The sequence below is a fragment of the Pristis pectinata genome, chromosome 3, assembly GCF_009764475.1.
Source record: "Pristis pectinata isolate sPriPec2 chromosome 3, sPriPec2.1.pri, whole genome shotgun sequence".
Classification (NCBI taxonomy): domain Eukaryota; kingdom Metazoa; phylum Chordata; class Chondrichthyes; order Rhinopristiformes; family Pristidae; genus Pristis; species Pristis pectinata.
The window spans coordinates 64,739,761-64,759,017 of record NC_067407.1 but is presented as its reverse complement, the minus strand read 5'-3'; the positions used below and the strand labels follow the sequence as shown (position 1 = coordinate 64,759,017).

The 19,257-nt window shown below is 47.4% G+C and overlaps 1 protein-coding gene across 1 annotated transcript in view; it reads left to right on the top strand.

The window, feature by feature from the left end:
* Nucleotides 1-19,257, top strand: part of LOC127568252 (pre-B-cell leukemia transcription factor 1-like) — a 331,297-nt gene that overhangs the window by 303,211 nt on the left and 8,829 nt on the right. The window contains exons 8-9 of the mRNA XM_052011778.1: nucleotides 803-915; nucleotides 2,898-2,987. Of these exons, the coding sequence (XP_051867738.1) occupies nucleotides 803-915; nucleotides 2,898-2,987 (203 nt within the window). The remainder of the gene's footprint in view (nucleotides 1-802; nucleotides 916-2,897; nucleotides 2,988-19,257) is intronic.

Sequence of the window (19,257 nt, the reverse complement as noted above, 5' to 3'; positions counted from 1 at the left end):
TGTGTCTCCTTGACAACTGAGTCCTGGTCCTCAGTTTCCAGTCCTAACCACCCTCCCCACTCCCCATGTACCCAGACTCCTCTCCCTTTTTTCTTTGACTTTTTTCCACGTTTGCCAACTTGGGAAGCGAGTAGTGAATTGCTTTCTTTTGTGGACTATTGCCCTTCACTGCCAGGGGTGGTTCAGTAAGCAGGATGTGCACAGAGCATCGAGATGAGGAGCAGGAGAGACCCAGAGCCCCAGACAGTCCAAACTAAAACACAGTCCAGTCCCCAGACCCTGGGGATTTGACCTGCTGACACATTGTACCATGTGTCCATGCGAAAGTGAGAGAGAGAAAAGAATGAGAGAGAGCAAATGAGGGAGAGAGAGAGGGGGAGAGGGAGAGAGAGGGGGAGAGGGGAGAGAGAGAGAGTGAGATAGAGTGAGATAGAGTGAGAGGGAAAAGGAGAGAGAAGAGAGAGTGTGAGAGAGAAAGAGAGATAATGTATGATAGAGAGAGAAGAGCAAGAGAGAGGAAAGGGAAGAGAAAGAGAGAGAAAAGAAGAAAGAGTGAGAGAGAGAGAAAGAGATATAGTATGTGAGAAGTGAGAGTGAGGAAGAGAGAGAAAGAGGGAAAAGAAGAGAGTGAGAGAGAGAATGTGAGTGAGAGAGAGTGAGGAAAAGAGAAGGAGAGAGAAGAGGGAAGAGAGATAGAAGGGAGAGAGAGAATGAGAGTGTGAAAAGAAGAGAGAGAATGTGAGAGAGAGGGATACGCCTTCTACCATCCGGTCACTAAGGTACAACCTTTTGTACTCCACAGGTTCGTTGGCCTCGTATAACTTGGCAAGCACTGGAGATCTGTACATGAGCATGCAGGCACTTAACGGGGACACTTACCAGCAAACCCAGGTCGGAGCCAACGTGCAGTCACAGGTAGGACACCACACAGGCTGCTTCAACCAGTAGGGCCGGGTGGCTCCATTCCCTGTTCCCTCATGGGGAAAGCATGGTGCTCATTCTCGTCACTCTCCAGTGGTCAACCGGCAGCTACCCAGCACAGGAGGGATGGCAGAGAGGCACACCATGGGAAAATAGCCTGGATATCTTCACACACGTGCCAGACTCTGGAGAGACTGAGCAGCCTCCCCTGGCACCCAAGGGTGATGGTGTCAGCGCCCTACACAGGAGCACCCAAAGGTGACAATGTGTCAGCACCCTACAGAAGGGCACCCAATGGTGATAATGTGTGATCACCCTGTACAGGGGCACCCGAGGGTGACAAGGTGGCAGCACCTATACAGGGGCACCCAAGGGTGACAATGCATCATCAGCCTGTAGAAGGGCACCCCAGGGTGACAATGTGTGAGCATCCTATACAGGGGCACCCAAGGGTGATGGTGTCAGCACCCTATACAGGCGCACCTTAGGATGACGATATGTGAGCACCCTATACAGGGCCACCCAAAGGTGATGATGTCATCACCCAGTACAGGGGCACTCAAGGATGACGACGTGTGAGCACCCCGTACAGTGGCACCAAGGGACATGATGATTCAGCCCCCTATATAGAGGCACCCAAGGGTGATGATGTGTTAGCACCCTATACCAAGCCTTGCATTCACTAAGGTGTGGTGAAGCAGCACTGTGGCGGTCAGTCCCTCCGCCTTTAGACCCAAGCCGCTGGTGTAAGAAGCTGGCATATCATGGCCCTCGGTGCTGGTCCCAGCTTTGAATAACCAGTCCGGTTAGTTAACGGCTGCTTCATCACCAAACTCTTCCAATGGTAGTCCACGTCTGACGCTGCGGGCTAGGATGGATGTGCGACTGGCCCCCTCTGGCAGCCGCTGCCCGACTTTAGACTGCTAGTGCCCAGCAATGCACCCTGTGCCCCAAACTCCAACCCTCATGGTGCCAGTCACACAGAGGTAGCCCCACACTCCGCCAGGCCAGTATTCCAAAGTACCGTCTCTGTTGTATGAGTCCACGGACAATGGATGCTTCTGAACAGGACAGTCCAACAACATGATCACCCAGTTTCCCAGCGTAGATGGTGTTCCACCCACCCAACCTCCCAAACCTCCTGAACCGCTGGTACTGTCCAACTCCCTTGCACTTCCAAGAGTAGTGGAACCAGGGATGGATGTTGCTCCCTTTGCCCAGGAAGGGGTGGGGAAAGAGGTGGGGAGCTGGTGCATGCTGGACATCTGTGGTCTGGTTCCCTCACACTACCACTCCCCTGCCATTCACTTCTGGGAAGTGTGAGGGAACGGGACAGTTTGGGAGGTTGGGAGGATGGAGCGCTGTGTGCAAAGGGGAGACCAACCTCACGACTGGGTGATCATCTATCAGACCTGATAGAAGTTTATAAGACTATGAGAGGCATAGATAGGGTAGATAGATCATAATCTTTTGCCCAGGGTAGGAATGTTGAATACTAGAGGGTATAACTTTAAGCTGAGAAGGGGAAAATTTAAAGGGGTTATGCGGGGCATGTTTTTTTATACAGAGAGTGGTGGGTGCCTGGAATGCATTGCTAGGGGTGGTGGTGGAAGCAGATACAATAGAGGCATTTAAGAGGCCTTAAGATAGACACATGAATGTGCAGGGAATGGAGGGATATGGATCATGTGCAGGCAGAAGGGATTAATTTAATTTGGCATCATCCTCGTTTCTGTGCTGTAATTTTCTGTGTTCTATCTATCCCTCCCCAATAAGTGTAGAGCTAGAAACAGGGTTGGTGTTGCAAGGCAGAGGCTCAGGAGGCCTCTGTGTGACCACAGAGGCCTGTCAGAGGTGGGCAGGGGGAGTTCAGCAGGTCTGTAAGGTGTATCAACACTCTTACCTGCTGCTGGCTGCTGCGGAGCAGGGCTAGGTTGTCCTGTCACCGCCATCACCGCCTCTGCTTTTCTTTCCAGGTGGACTCGCTGCGTCACGTCATCAACCAGACCGGAGGATACAGCGATGCTCTGGGAACAGGACGGATGTACAGTCCGCAGCCCTTGAACGTAAGGAAGCCGTCCCCTCCTCCTCTCTACCCGCCAGTCCCTCGGCCTGCAACATGAAGCCCAGCCGATCCCTGTGCTGCTGGTCTCCTCCCTCCCCTCCCCACTGACCCTCAGTGTAACTTGTCCTCTCACTCAGAAGCCCCTTGCATGCTTCAGTGGGACTTGCATCAGCTGTCCCAGGTGCCCTTCTACACTCTCCTGAACTATCCACAAAATAGAAGCAAGAGAAGGCCATTCACCCCTCAGTCCTGTTCTGCCATTCCATAAAGTCACAGGTTAGATCCTGTTCTATTTACTTCATGACCCCTGTACACCTTGAGTCCAACTGGTTCCACAGTACATTGATAATGCATTAATTTGTGGTTAACTAGTATTGGACCCTGGTTTTGGACAAGTGGAAATATCTTGTTTAAACTCTTACTAATTTTACAAACCTTTCTCAGGTCTCCTCCTGTGGAGGTGGTCAAACAGCTAGTCCATAATGCTCAGCAAGAGTTGATCCCAGTCAAAGGGAGGGCTTCAATGAGAAAGAGATGCAATCTGTGGTTGACAAAGGAGGTCAAGATAATGTTAATTTGAAAAGTAGGGTGTACAAATCAGCAAGGGGTAGTGGTAGACCAGAGGACTGGGAAGTTTTTAAGGATCCAGCAGCAGAAGACTAAAAAGCTCATAAGTTTCTGTGGATATATAAATAGAAAAAGGTGGCTAAGGTAAGAATGGAGCCTTTAGAGAATGAGGCTGGTGAATTAATAATAGAAAAGGAAGATAATGTTGAATAAATGTTTTGCATCAGTTTTCACCATGGATGACGTTGCTGATATCCTTAAGATATCAGACGGGTTAATTTCAAATAACATAGTAGAATTTACACTAATCCCCATTATAATGGGTAAAGTGTTGGAGGAACTCAAGGGGTTAAAGACAGACAAGTCGCCAGGACTCGATGGATTGCACGCTAGAGTTTTAAAGGAAGTGGCTGCAGAGATAGTGGATGTTTGTTTGAATTTTTTTGCTAAACTCCACAGGACGGAACCAGAAGCTTAGAAAACAGCCAATATAACTCTCTTGTTCAAAAGAGGAGAAAGGCAGAGGCAGGGAACAAGAAGCCAATCAGTTTAACACCTATAGTTGGCAAGATGCTAGAGTCAATAATCAAAGAAGAAATAACTAATCATTTTGGAAAGCTGAATATAATCAAACCTAATCAATATGGTTTTATGAAAGGTTTGAAATCATGTTTGACAGATTTGCTCGAATTCTTTGAGATTGTAACAGAGACAGTTAATAGAGGGGAACCGGTAAATGTAGTGTAATTAGATTTCAAAAAAGGCATTTGCAAAGTGCCTCATAAGAGGCTAATGTATAAATTAAGAGCGCAAGGAATTGAAGGAAGTGTGGACTGAAAACTGACTGTCACATTGAAACACAGAGTTAGAATAAATGGGTCCTTTTCAGGCTGGAGGGATGTAACCAATGGAGTACCCCAAGTATTGGTTCTTGGCCCTCAGTTCTACACTAGTTACACTAATGACCTGGAAGAGCAGACAAAATGCAAGGTTTCCAGGTTTCCTGCTGGTTGCCGGGATCTCGGTTTCGTAGTGCATGAATTACAAAAAGTTAGCAGGCAGGTCCAACAAGTAATTAAGAAGGCAAACTGTATTTTGAGCTTCATTGCAAAGGGGGTTGGAGTTTAAAATTAAGGTGGTTTTGTTGAAATTATACAGGATGTTGACGAAGCCTCGCCTTCAATACTGCGTACCGTTTACGCCCCTTTGCCTAAAACAGATACAGTAAAGTTGGAGACAGTCTGAAGGAGATTCACCAGGCTAATTCCTGGGATGAGAGGGCTGTCCTGTCAAGAGAGGCTGGGCAGTTTGGGTCTGTATTCTGTGGAGTTTAGAAGAATGAGGCGTGATCTTATTCAAACATATCAGATCGTAAGGGGGCTTGACAGGGTAGACGTTGAGCTATCTTCACTTGTGGGGGAGTCATGAACAGTTTTTCTCTCACTCTCTTGATCTTTCCCTCTCACTCTCTCCTTGTGATCTCTCACAATCTCGCTCTCTCTCTCCTCTCAGTCTCTTTCTCTCTCTTTCACTCACTTTCTCTTCCTTTTTCTCTCTCTCACTCTCTAGAACATAGAACAGTACAGCACAGTAAGGGCCCTTCAGCCCACAACCTATATAAACCTACTTCACGATCAACCTAACCCTTCCCTCCTACACAGCCCATAACCCTACATTTTTCTTACATCTATGTGCCTATGTAAGAGTCTTTTAAATTTCCCTATTGTATCAGCCTCTGCCACCACCCCCAGCAATGTGTTCCAGGCACCCACCACTCCCTCTGTAAAAAAAACCTACCTCTGACATCTCACCTAAACTTTCCTCCTCTGACCTTAAACTGGTCCTCTGGTATTGGCCATTGCCACCCTGGGGAGAAGGTGCTGGATATCCACTCTATCTATGCCCCTCATAATCTTAAGCACCTCTATCAAGTCACCTCTCATCCTGTATTCCTCCAAAGAGAAAAGCCCTCGCTCGGTCAACCTTTCCTCATAAGACACATTCTCTAATCCAGGCAGCATCCTGGTAAATTGACTCTGCCCCCTCTCTAAAGCTTCCAGATCTTTCTTATAATGTGACCAGGATTGAACACAATACTCCAAGTGTGGTCTAACCAGAGTTTTATAGAGCTGCAACATTACCTCGCGGCTCTTGAACTCAGTACCCCGACTAATGAAAGCCAGCACACCATACGCCTTCTTAACCACCTTACCAACTTGCATGGCAACTTTGAGGGATTTATGGACTTGGACCTCAAGATCCCTCTGTTCCTCCACACTACTAAGAATCCTGCCATTAGCCATGTACACCGCCTTCAAGTTCATTTCTTCCAAGTGTTTCACATCACACTTTTCCAGGTTGAACTCCATCTGCCACTTCTCTGCCCAGCTCTGTGTCCTGTCTATATCCCATTGTAACCTACTACAACCTCCTACAGTATCCACAACACCTCCAATCTTCGTGTCATCTGAAAACTTACAAACCCACACTTCCACTTCCTCATCCAAGTCATTTATAAAAATCACAAAGAACAGGGGTCCCAGAACAGATCTCCAACCTCCAGGCAGAATATGCTCCACCTACAACCACTCTCTGTCTTCTATGGGTGAGCCAATTCTGAATCTACGCAACCAAGTCTTCATGGATCCCATGCTTCATGACTTTCTGATGAGCCCCCCATGGGGAACCTTGTCAAACATCCGTTATCTCAGTTTGTCCCACTATCCCTCACTCTCTCACTTTCTTACTCACTCTCTCTCTCTCCCATACTCTCACTTTCTTTTGCTCTCCCTCTCATATTCTCTTTCTTTCTCCCTCTCTTGTTTCTCCTATACTCTCTCACACTCTGTCTCTCCCTATCTCTCTCATCTCTCCCACACACTCTCTCCCCCTCTCTCTTTCTCCCTCTCTCTCCTCCCACTCATAGTCTTTCTTGCTTTCTCTCTCTCTCATCTTTGCCACACACTCTCTCTCACTCCAACATTCCCCCTCTCCCACACTCTCTTTCTTCGCTCCCTCGCTCCCTGTTCCCTCCCACGCTCTCCCTCTCGTCTCTCCCCCATTCCCTCTGTCTTCTCTCCCACACCCTCACTCCATCTCCCTTTCCCGTGCCTCATTATTTCCGAACTGGAGGGCAGACCCGGCACCCTTCAGTAGCGCCACTCGTCACATCTCCTACACCGTGCCTGTCAGACGATTGGCTCCAGCGCCAGAAGCGAGCTTACCGACAGCTCGAAATAGCTATGCTGACATGTGCCGGTGTGGGGGTGGAGTGGGGGCAAGGGTGACAGCCAGAAGGGTGAGTGAAGGGGAGCGAAGCCAGGCTATTGAAGTACTTCATCTGCCAGGCTCTGTCAGTGCCAGCGGGCATAGGCTGGCACCATGGGGAGAGAGAGAGAGAGAGAGAGAGAGAGAGAAGGGCAAGAGCAGGCCAGAAGGACGAAGCCTTGTTTCCAGGTGTTGTTGGTCTGATGTGACCACTCCCCCCGTTACTCCCCACCACCCCCCCCCCCAACCATGACGGAACACAACACCGCACTCCCCCCACAGACAGGGACTCAGTCCCCTGCTCTCTTCCCCCCCCACCACCCCCGTGCCGTGCCAGCAGTTTGCTGTACTGCTCGTGCTGCATGGGCTTGCAAATTCACAGCGACAAGCTGTGTGGTGCTGGGGAAAATTGATACGACAGAGACAGCTAGAGCCCTGGTTCCAAAGAGGACAGCAATCCAACTTCATTTCTCAGATCACACATCCCACCTCTCAGCGGGTGTGACAGCAAGCCGGAGGGAGTGCAGTCCGCTCCCACACACACACCAGGACAGGCGGGCTAACATCCACTACATGGCTGCAGGTCACTGCTGGCGTCCCTCTTGCGAGACATCCCTCAAGATCAATTTTCCTATTTGCCAGGAGATGCTGACGAATTTTTTATTATTGCGCACTCTCTCCGTGTTTAAAAATAGATCATGGGATGACATTTGCAAACTTGAGACCTTCTGCATGTATCCTTGCAATTGTTTTCACATCCTTTGCTCTTGCTGGAAACATCTTGGTTTTTGTCTGAGGGGGTGCCCCAAAGTCCTTCACCAGCTCCAACGAAGTGTTAAGGAACAATGGGATCTTCACCTTCCCCACAACCCAGTAGCACTTTCAGCCAATTGGATTGCGTGATGGCTGCCACATGGTTAGCATGTTAGTGGAGGCAGGGTATGGCCTTATAGGTATGTGCAAGTTAGAAATTATCAAGTGCCTCTCTCGTTGAGGAGGTTAACGACGAAAGGTGTGTTTGTCCTCAGTTTTGGTATTGGTATTGGTTTATTATTGTCACTTGCACCGAGGTACAGTGAAAAACTTGTTTTGCATACTGATCGTACAGGTCAATTCATTACACAGTGCAGTTACATTGAGTTAGTGCAGAGTGCATTGAGTGGTACAGGTAAAAACAATAATAGTACAGAGTAAAGTGTCACAGCTACAGAGGAAGTGCAGGTAGATAATAATATGCAAGGCCATAACAAAGTAGATTGTGAAGTCAAGAGTCCATCTCATCGTATGAGGGAATCATTCAGTAGTCTTATCACAGTGGGATAGAAGCTGTCCTTGAGCCTGGTGGTATGTGCCCTCAGGGTCCTGTATCTTCTGCTTGATGGGAGAGGAGTAAGTGCTACAAGTGAAATTTGGCGTGGAGCCGCAAATGTATTGAGGTAGGATTTTTGGAATGTCTCCAAGGAGGAGAGGAGGGGAGCGAGACAGGCCTTCCAGAGACTGATGAAGGCATAGTTGGGTTGGCATTGAAGGGGGAGGCCAAAGTTGAGAGCTGAAACACAGCAGAGATCCTGGGGACTTGTTGGTCTTAAGTAGGCAACAGGTACAGAGAGGGTTCAGGTGGAAATACAATCCGCATTGACAGCTGGAGAACTGAGTTGGAATCACAGCACTTTTTAAAAAGGAGATGATCTTATTACAACCACAAGAATCCCACCTGTTACCTTTTTTAAAGATAGATGTTTATTCATGTCTCTGGGTTGCGATGGGCTATCGAGTCTTTTTTCTGCCTGTCATTTAACTGAGATTCCACTTACAGTCTCATGCAAAGGGGATTCTTTGCATCAGAGCTTGCTTCTGAATGTGGTCAGAGTACCACGAGATATGATCTCACTGAACCAGGTTCTTCAGCCCATTGAGTCCATTTCAACTATCAAGCCCCGATTACACTAAATCCTGCACTGATCCCATTTTATTCTCCCCACACTCCCGACTACATCTACCATTCACCTACACACTAGGGGCAATTTGCAGCAGCTAATTAATCCACACAACTTTGAGATGTGGGAGGAAGCCGGAGCACCCAGAGGAATCCCACATGGTCACAGGGAGAACGTGCAAACTCCACACAGGCAGCACCGAAGGTCAGGATTGAACTTGGGTCTCTGGCGCTATGAGGCAGTGGCTCTACAAACCGAGCCACTGTGCCGCCCTGCAGTAAGTGATTGCAAAGGACGGGTTACTTGACGCCCCATGGTTCCCAAATTCCTCCACTTCTGGGGCTTTTCCTCGCCTTGTGTCGGGGTCTGTTCTGGATCAGCTGATGCTTGCTGATTATGTTGTTCAGTCAACAGTTCCATTACGACGCTGGGAGCAGAACAAAGGAAACACTTTATTTTTCTATTGCTATTATTATTCTCTTTTGGTGAGAGGATCTCGACATGACACTTTATTAGACATGACTAATTTGATCAATTTCTCTATTGATGTTAACCTAACTCCATTGACATTGTCACTCATTAACCCCAACCCCCAGCCACTCCGTCGTTTGACTGAATTTAATCCATCTCCCTCAGCACAGTCATTGTAAACCCTCTTCTCAGCACACTGTGTCACTGTGTGTGTGTGTGTGTGTGTGTGTGTGTGTGTGTGTGTGTGTGTGTGACCACTGATGTTAATCCAGCTCTCACACACACTCGCTCATTCACCCCTTACCAGCAGCCTGCTACTGAATGTGGACCCTGGCTCCCTCACAGTTATGACCAGAATGTGCACAGTTTCTATTCAATACCTTTATTCCCATGTCTCTCTCTCTCTCTTTCGTTTTCTGTCTCTCTACCTCCTTCCACACGCCACTTCTCCCAGCCCCCACTTGCCCTGTCCCCACCCCTTACTTGCAGACACTGACACTCAGGAAGGCGAGCTCTTGTCGTGCAGCAAACACTCTGTCGACCTGTCGTACGGTGTCACATCAGAAGCTAGTCAATAAGGATCTATGAAGGCTTTCATAGTGTAGCCCTGTCATGGCAAATGATAGTCACAATAATGACCAGTATCAGGAGAGATTAATGAAATGTGTGTGAAAGAAGCTATCCAGCTTTTGTAACTTCACTCATTAATGAACCGTAAAATCTCAGCTCACAAGGCCATTCAGCCCACAGGCCTATGCCAGCTCTTTGAAGGAGTTAGGAATTAGTCCCACTATCCTGCTCTGTCCCCATTGCACTGACTAGTTTCCTCTTGGCTACAGTTTGTCCTGTCACTCAAAACTTTGAAGCCCAGCTATTCTATTCAGCTGTCAACTACTATTGGTATTGGTTTATTGGTATTGGGTTATTATTGTCATGTGAGTCAGAATTAGGTTTATGGTGAAATTTGTTGTGTTGTAGCAGCAGTACAGTGCAAGACATAAGTATACAAAAATTACTATAAGTTACAGAAATAAATAAATAGTGCAAAAGAGGAATAATGAGGTAGCGTTTATGGGTTCATGGACCATTCAGAAATCTAATGGCGGAGGGGAAGAAGCTGTTTCTGAAACATTGAGTGTGGGCCTTCAGGTTCCTGTAACTCCCCAATGGTAGTAACATGAAGACCAGATGGTGAGGGCCCTTAATGATGGATCTCACCTTCCTGAGGTACCGCCTCTTGAAGGTGTCCTCGATGGTGGGGAGGGTTATGTCATGATGGATCAGGCTGAGTCTACAACCCTCTGCAGCTTCTTTTGATCCTGCACACTGGAGCCTCCATACCAGGCAGTGATGCATCCAGTCAGAATGCTCTCTATAGAAAGTTGTAAGAGTCTTTGGTGACATACCAAATCTCCTCAAGCTCCTAATGAAATCGAGTCTCTGAAGTGCCTTCTTCATGATTGCATAAATGTGTTGGGCCCAAGATAGATCCTCTGAGATGTTGAAGCCCAGGAACTTGAAGCTGCTCACCCTTTCCACCGCTGACCTCTCAATGAAGACTGGTGTGTATTTTCCCGACTTCCTCTTCCTGAAGTCTACAATCAATTCCTTTGTCTTGCTGACATTGAGTGTGAGGTTGTTATTGTGACACCACTTAACCAGCTGATCTATCTCACTCCTGTACGCCTCCTCATCGCCATCTGAGATTCTGCCAACAGCAGTGGTGTCATCGGCAAATTTATAGATGGTGTTTGAGCTGTGCCTAGCCACACAGTCACGAGTGTAGAGAGAGCAGAGCAGTGTGCTAAGCACGCATCCTTGAGGTGCACCTGTGTTGATTGTCAGCGAGGAGGAGATGTTACTACCAATCCGCACTGACTGTGTCCCCCTATAAGGAAGTCGAGGATCCAGTTGCAGAGGGAGGTACAGAGACGCAGATTTTGAAGCTTGTTGATTAGTACTGAGGGGAGATGGTGTTGAACGCCGAGCTGTAATCGATAAACAGCAGCCCATAGTATGCTTTGCTGCTGTCTAGGTGCTCCAACACATGATGGAAAGCCAGTGAGATTGTGTCTGCTGTAGACCTTTAGTGGCAGTAGTAAAATTGCAGTGGGTCCAGGTCCTTGCTCACGCAGGAGTTAATTCTAGCCATGACCAACCTATCAAAGCACTTCATCACTGAAGATGCGAGTGCTACCGGGCGATAGTCGTTGAGGCAGCTCACCCTGCTCTTCTTGGGCACTGGTATGATTGATGGCCTTTTGAAGCAGGTGGGAACCTCCGACTGCAGCAGTGAGAGGTTGAAGTTGTCCTTGAACACTCCAGCCAGTTAGTCGACACAGATTTTTAGTATCCTGCCAGGTATCGAGATACAGTGAAAAACTTCGTTTTCATGCCATCCAGATAGCTCATGCCATACATAATTACATCGAGGTAGTAAAAAGAAAAACAGAATGCAGAATATAGTGTTGCAGTTATAGAGAGAGTGCAGTGCAGGTAGACAAATAAAGGTGCAAGGGCCACAATAAGGTAAATTGGAAGATCTAGAATTCATCTTTAGTGTATGAGAGGTCCGTTTGGGAGTCTGATAACAGTGGGATAGAAGCTGTCCTTGAGCCTAGTGGTATGTGTTTTCATACCACTAGGCTCAACAGGACAGCTTCTATCCCAACAGGAGAGGGGAGACAAGAGAATGACTGGGATGGGAAGGGTCTTTGATTATGTTGGCTGCTTTCCCGGGGCAGTGGGAATTGTAGACAGAGTCAGTGGAGGGGAGGGTGCTTTGTGGAGTGGAGTCACATTCACAATGCATTCACAACTCTCTGCAATTTCTTGCAGAGTCGAGCAGAGCAGTTGCCATACCAAACTGTGATGCATCCGGATCGGATGCATTCTATGGTGCATCTGTAAAAATTGTTGAAAGACGTTGGGGACATGTCAAATTTCCTTAGCCTTCTGAGGAAGTAGGGGCATTGGTGTGCTTTCTCAGCTGTAGTGTCAACATGGCTCTCATCAACTTTGGCTCCCAGATGGGTCTACGTGGCTCTCCACATGGCTCCCACTAATTTCTCTTACACCCTCTCCAGAACCCTCACTGTCAAGGTGGGGGTGCCCAGACTGAATACAGAACTGCAGTGCTCTGTGAAATGTTAATATATCCTCTTTGGATCCATGCCCAGACTCCCGGATGCTTTCATAGCATTATGCCATTATCACTTTCCTTACTCATCAGATTCCAGCACTGGTAGTCTTTGTGTTCCCGTTTATCTCCTTCCTAGTTGTTTCCAACTTCACTCTTCCCTCCTCTCCCTACCTCACTCCATCTGCCATTCTATTGTCTGCCTCCATCTATCAACTACTTGCCTGTTTCCCAACTCCAGCTCTCCCCTTCCCCCTACCTAGCTCGACCTGCCCATCATCCTTCACACACCACCCCTCCTCGTGTCCACCAATCACCTCCTGGCCCCTGTGTCACCACCACACCCCCTCTCTTCAATACTGCTTCTCTCCCCTCTCCATTCTTATTCTTGACTCAGGGTTTTGACCCGAAACATTGACAATTCCATTTCCCACACAAATGCCGTGCGATCCACTGAGTTCATCCAGCAGACTGTTTGTTGCTTTCACAACAGCCTTTATAATTTGGAGACACAAGCGACTGCAGATGCTGGAATCCGGAGCAACACACAAAATGCTGGAGGAACTCAGTGGGTCAGCCAGCATCTGTGGAGGGAGGTGGACAGTTGACATTACCGGCCAAGGCCCTTCATCTGAGCCAAAATGTCGATTGTCCATTCCCCTCCATAGATGCTGCCTGACCTGCTGAGTTCCTCCAGCGTTTTGTGTTGAGCCTTTCTAACATCCTCCAGCTTCGAAAATGTGTTAATGTGAACATAGAAAACATGGAAAATATGAACAGGAGTGGGCCTTTCAGCCCTTAAAGCCTGCTTTGACATTCAATACAATCATGGTCGATCCTGTATCACGACAGTACATTCCCGATCTCTCTCCATACCCCTTGACGCTTTTTGTGTCCAGAAATCTCCTTCTTAAATGTATTCAGTGACTTGGTCACTGCAGCTTTCTGTGGCAGAGAACTCCACAGGTTCACCACCCTCTGAGTGAAGGCATTTTTCCTCATCTCAGTCCAAAGCTTCTTTCATAGAATCATGAAACAGACCCTTCGGCCCAACTCGTCCATGCTGACCAAGATGTCTACTTGAGCTAATCCCATTTCCCTGTGTTTGGCCCATATCCCTCTGAACCTTTCCTATCCATGTGCCTGTCTTAATGTCTTTTAAACGTTATAATTGTACCCACCTCTATCACTTCTTCTGCTTGTTCCACATATGTACTACTCTCTGTGAAAAATTTGCCGCTCAGGTTCCTTTTAAATCTTTCCCTTCTCACCTTAAACCTATGCCCTCTAGTTTTAGACTCGCCTATCCTGGGGAAAAGACTGTGTCCTGAGACCCCAGGTTCAAGACCACCCAGCCCCGGGAAACATCCCCCCCCCCCCCACTGTCCAGTCTGCCAAGCTCCTTCAGAACTGTGTCCATTTCCATGTGTTCCCCTCTCATTCTCCTAAATTCTAATGAGACTATGCCCAGTCAACCTAATCCTCCTCCTATGACAGACCCCCCACTCCCGTTCCAGGAACCAGTCTGGTGAAGGGCTGGGGCTCACAAGGACAATTGTTTTAAAATGCCATTACTTAATTTCTAAAGACCCACCACATTTGTCCTTCCAATTGCTTCTCCTTCCAAAGCTCATCTGCAGAAGCTGTTGACCTCCCATTCCTAATCCCCACGCTCACCAGGAGCAGGACACGGCTACCAGAGACAGCAGACGTCCCACGGACCTGCAGTGCGTTTAGACTGGTTCCCTGCAGGCTGTGATTTGTTGCATCACAGCTCTTTCTCCAGACGTTGATTATAAGCTGATTTTATTCACCTTTGGACTTAATTTTGCACCATTTATTTGTTTTGTAATTTAGAGTAATTTTTATATCTTTTCACTGTTCTGCTGCCACAAGACAACAAATTTCACGGCATTTAAGTCAGTCATAATAAAACTGATTCTGATTTTGCAGACAAAGAGCTGGGGCTGGCTGACCCTCCCATCAGTGGACACATTGTCTTTGCTGATATGATGCCGTAATAGTGGAGTATTCCACACAGTTATAAGGTGCCTAGTTAGCTTTAAGAAGCAGGCACTGGATCATGTTGAACAATGCATGCTCGCTCCACTTATACTGCAGTCTGTAGCGAATCCATGAGAATGAATATCGCACAACAATACAGTGTATCTGAGGAACATAAGCAGATAAAATAATGATCAATGGCTTGTCTATTTGAGATATAAATTAGATATATTTCCTATTTCCTGTTAGCTCTGAGGGTATGTGTTTTTATTCATTACCTCTTTTGGTTTATTTTATGCTGTTGGTGTTCAGTTTCCCAGCCCCTTTTTGCATTAATTAACAGTGGCAACTCTCTATTCTCCCACACCACTACAAAGTGGGCTCGGGCCATCCCCATGGGTGACCACTGGGCTTTTGGGAGTAAATGTGGGTGAGGCGTGAGGGGTCTGGTCACGTGACCTCCTCCAGGCCGACAGTTGGCGCTCGGCCTGGTCCGCCTCGTGACTGGTCTTGCTGGGCTCACTCGGAACTCGGCAGGCCGGTCAATCGTTGCGGAGTGAGGCCGTGGGCTTGTACTTGGCTTGTGGCTGGCGTACGTCACCCCAGTCAGGCCTGCGAAGGTGACAGGATTGGGTCCCATTGGGTAGGGTTGGCCAACATGGTTGAAGCCGCGATAGAGCAGAGTGGAGTGGCCGGGATTTCGGTGCACACTTCTTACAGTGGGCACAGACGGAAGATATAGTCACTGCCCCTCTCCTCGCCTTCCCCCCTCCCCTACATGCTCTTTAACTCACCTAAAGGGGTATGAATGCAAATGGAGCAGAAACCTGTTGTATAAACGGGTTCTCCCCCAACCAGGGGAAGGACATAGAAGGACTAAAATAGCTGGTATGGTGGACAGTGAAGAAGGTTATCAAAAATTACAGGGGGATCTTGATCAACTGGGTAAATGGGCCGAGGGATGGGAAATGTGGTTCAGATAAGTGCGAGGTGTTGCATTTTGAAAGTCAAATCAAGGTAGGACTTTAATAGTGAATGGTAGGGTCCTGGGGAGTGTTGTAGAACAGACGGACCATGGAGTACAAGTACATAGTTCTCTGAAAGCGGCGTCACAGGTTGACAGGGTGGTGAAGAAGGCTTTTGGCATGCTGGCCTTCATCAGTTGTGGCATTGAGTGTCAAAGTTGGGAGGTCATGGTGCGGTTGTTCAAGATGTTGGTGAGGCCGCACCTGGAGTATTGTGTTCAGTTTTAGTCATCCTGCTATGGGAAGGATATTATTAAACTAGAAAGAGTGCAGAAAAGATTTACAACAATGTTGCCAAAACTCAGGGGATTGAGTTATAGGGAGAGGTTGGGCAGGCCCCTTGTGCCTGTCCCACCATTCAATTTGATCATGGCTGATCTGTCTCTGTGCCATGTTCCTACACTGATCCCACATCCCTTGATTCCCTTAATATCTAACAATCTATCCATCACTGACTTGAACACACAGCAACTGAGTCTCCACATCCCTCATGAGGAGAGAATTCCAAATATTCACGTCAGGGTGAAGACATTTCCCCCCAACTCTGTCACAAATGGCCGATCCTTATTTTGAGATCTTGGATGCCCCAGTCAGGAGAAACATCCTTCTTGCATTTTGAGACCTGTAAGAACTTTGTGAATTCCGGTAAACTTGAAAGTCTGCTTGATCTTGCCTCAGGCATCAAAGCCACCATCCCAGGAACCAAGCCTTGAAAACGCCTGCATTGCTGGCGTTGTGTTACTTTTGGATCTAGATGTGGCCCTTTGTGCTTGTTGAATATTGGAGGAAAATATAACACTGTCCACATTTGATTACCTATTCTCAATCTATGGGCTGCAAAGCTATTGGCTTGTACAGCTGAAATATTTGAAGTTGTCAGCTTATATCCCATGGTTATAAGACTATTGAATGGACCTCTTGTACGATAAGATGGACTCTTGCCCTCTTAATATACCTTGTCATGGCCTTGCACTTTACTGGCTGCCTGCATTGCACTTTCTCTGTAACTGTAACACTATATTCTGCATTCTGTTATGGCTTTCCCTTGTACTACCTCGATGTACTATGTCATAGAGTCATACAGGAGGGAAACAGGCCCTTTGGCCCAACTGGTCCATGCCAACCAAGATTCCCATCTAAGCTAGTCCATTTGTATGTGTTTGGTCTTTATCCCTCTAAATCTTTCCTATCCATGTACCTGTCCACGTACAGTTTAAATGTTGTAAATGTACCTGCCTCAACCATGCTCTCTGGCAGCTCTTTACACATATGGGCCATCCTCTGGGTGAAAAAGTTGCCCCTCAGATTCCTATTAAATCATTCCCGTCTCATCTTGATGTGATGAAATACAAAACAAAGTTTTTCACTGTACCAGGGTACATGTGACAATAATAAAGCAATTTATAATGATGTCGACACCAATGGTATTTTCAAATCCCTCCTCCCCCTTCCTTTAATGGATGATACTTTCAGTGAGGAGAGCAGCAAGGTTAAGCAAACAATGGGCTTGTACTTAAGAATGAATAAACTTAGGCAGAGCCTTTGACCAAGAGACTTAAGATGGTCACACTTGCATGGCCAAGTCTGAACATCACTCCAAATGTGTGCCACATGTCGATTCAAATATCTCTTGATTTCAAGTTTGTGCAGTGAATGATTAAGCAGTGGAAAGGAACCATAAAAAGACTGAACTTCTGTTAAGTAATGGTTAAAAATTTGTCAGTACACAAACTGTTGTATTTGTGAGAGATGAGGAGCTAGAAATTATAAGACTTACAGAGTCATACAAAATGGAAACGGGCTATTCGGCCCACTATGACCACATCAACCAGTGGGCACCCACCTGTATTAATCATATCTTTCAGCATGGCCCGTAGTCTTCTTTAATTCATTCAAGGGATGTGGGCTTCACAGGCTGAGCCAGCATTTAGTTGCCCATCCCTAGTTGCCCTTGAGAAGGTGGTGGTGAGCTGCCCTCTTGAACTGCTGCAGTCCTTGCGGTGTGGTAATTCCTCAAGGACTGGAGTTCCAGGATTTTGACCCAGCAACGAAGAAGGAACGACAATATATTTCCCAGTCTTGTGTGTGGATTGGAGGGCAACTTCCAAGTGGTGGTGTTCCCCATGCTTTTGCTGCCCTTCTTGTTCTAGCTGGTAGAGGTCATGGGTTTGGAGGGAGTCTCGGTGAGTTGCTGCAGTGTGTCCTGTAGATGGTGCAAACTGCTGCTACTGTGTGTCAGTGGTGGAGCCAGTGAGTGGTTGTGGATGGGGTGATCAAGCAGGCTGATCCGTTCTGTGTGGTGTCGAGTGTTGTTAAAACTGCATTCATCAAGGCAAGTGGAGAGTATTCCATCACACTCCTGACATGAAATGATAGACAGACTTTGGGGAATTAGCTGAGTTACTTGCTACAGGATTCCTAGCCTAGATCTACTCTTGTAGTCACATTGGCTACTCCTGTTCAGTTTCTGGTCAATGGTAACCCCCAGGATATTGATAGTGGGGTACTCAGTGATGGTAATGCCATTGAATGTCAGGGGGTGATAGCTGGATTTTCTCTTGTTGGATATCGTCATTGCCTGGACACTTGCCACCTATCAGCCCAGTCCTGGATATTGTCCTGGCCTTGCTGCATTTGGATGTGGACTGCTTCAGTACCCGAGGAGTCGCAAGTGGTGCTGAACATTGTGCAATCATCAGCGAACATCCCCTGCTTCTGACCTCACAACTGAAGGAAGATCATTGATGAAGTAGCTGAGGCTGTAGTGAGGTCAGGAGATGAGTGACTTCGGCAGAACCCAAACTAAGCTTCTGTGAGCAGGTTGTTGCGAAGCAAGTACCACTTGGCCACACTGTCAGTTACCCCTTCCATCACTTCGCTGATGATCAAGAGTAGACTAATGGGGCAGTAATTGGCTGGGTTGGATTTGTCCTGCTTCTTATGGACAGGACATACCTGGGCAATTTTCCACATTGTCGGGTAGATGCAGTGTTGCAGCTGTACTGGAACAGCTTGGCCAAAGGTGCAGCAAGTTCTGGAGCATGTCCAGGCAATTCAAGTGCCCGTCCAGACATTCCTTAGATGCTGTCAGCAAGTCTGCTTCTGCCACTCTCTCTGGCAGTTTATTCCAGGTACTCAGCACTCTCTAAGTGAAAAAGGACCCTCTCAGATCCCCTCCAGATCTCTTGCCTCTTACCCGAAATCTATATCTTCTCATCTTGTTTCGATGTATATGTGACTAATAAAGAAATCTTATCTTATTTACCTCTGATCAAGAAAGAGCTATGGAATAACACCGCATGGAAGCAGACTTGTGCAAAGGTTTCCTCCGGTGAGGGAATAAACATGAGAGCCACCAGCTTCACCTTGGAGCTTAGTTCATTCGGAGGTGTCGGTGAGCCTCTGGGTTAAATGGAAGACTTAACCCGACAGATGTTGTTGGATTTCAGAGTCAAAGCATGATAATACTTAAAAACATAGATCAGCTCTATCTAATTGAAAAGCAGTAGGGACTTGGCCCAAGTTGTCCTTTCCTAGGCCTCTGAGCCTGAATATTTTATTTCCTCGAACAGGTCTAAGTCCCCCAAATGACCTATTTGTGGAACAGGCTTGAGGGCCTGATTGCCCATTCCGCTGGAACAGGCCTAATGGCCCAAATGGCCTTTTCCCTATCCAATGTTGATGGCATTGAGAAAGGCGGACACTGCACCTTGTCCTTGGCAAAGGGAGAAGGAGGAGGTTTACATATATGTAAAGGAGGAAGAGCAGCTAAGAGCTTGTGAGGGGGGAAGGAGTGAACTGTTGGGATCGGGGTAAGAAGTGTTGCGCATTGAAAGAGAAGAGGCAGACTGGAGCTGCTGA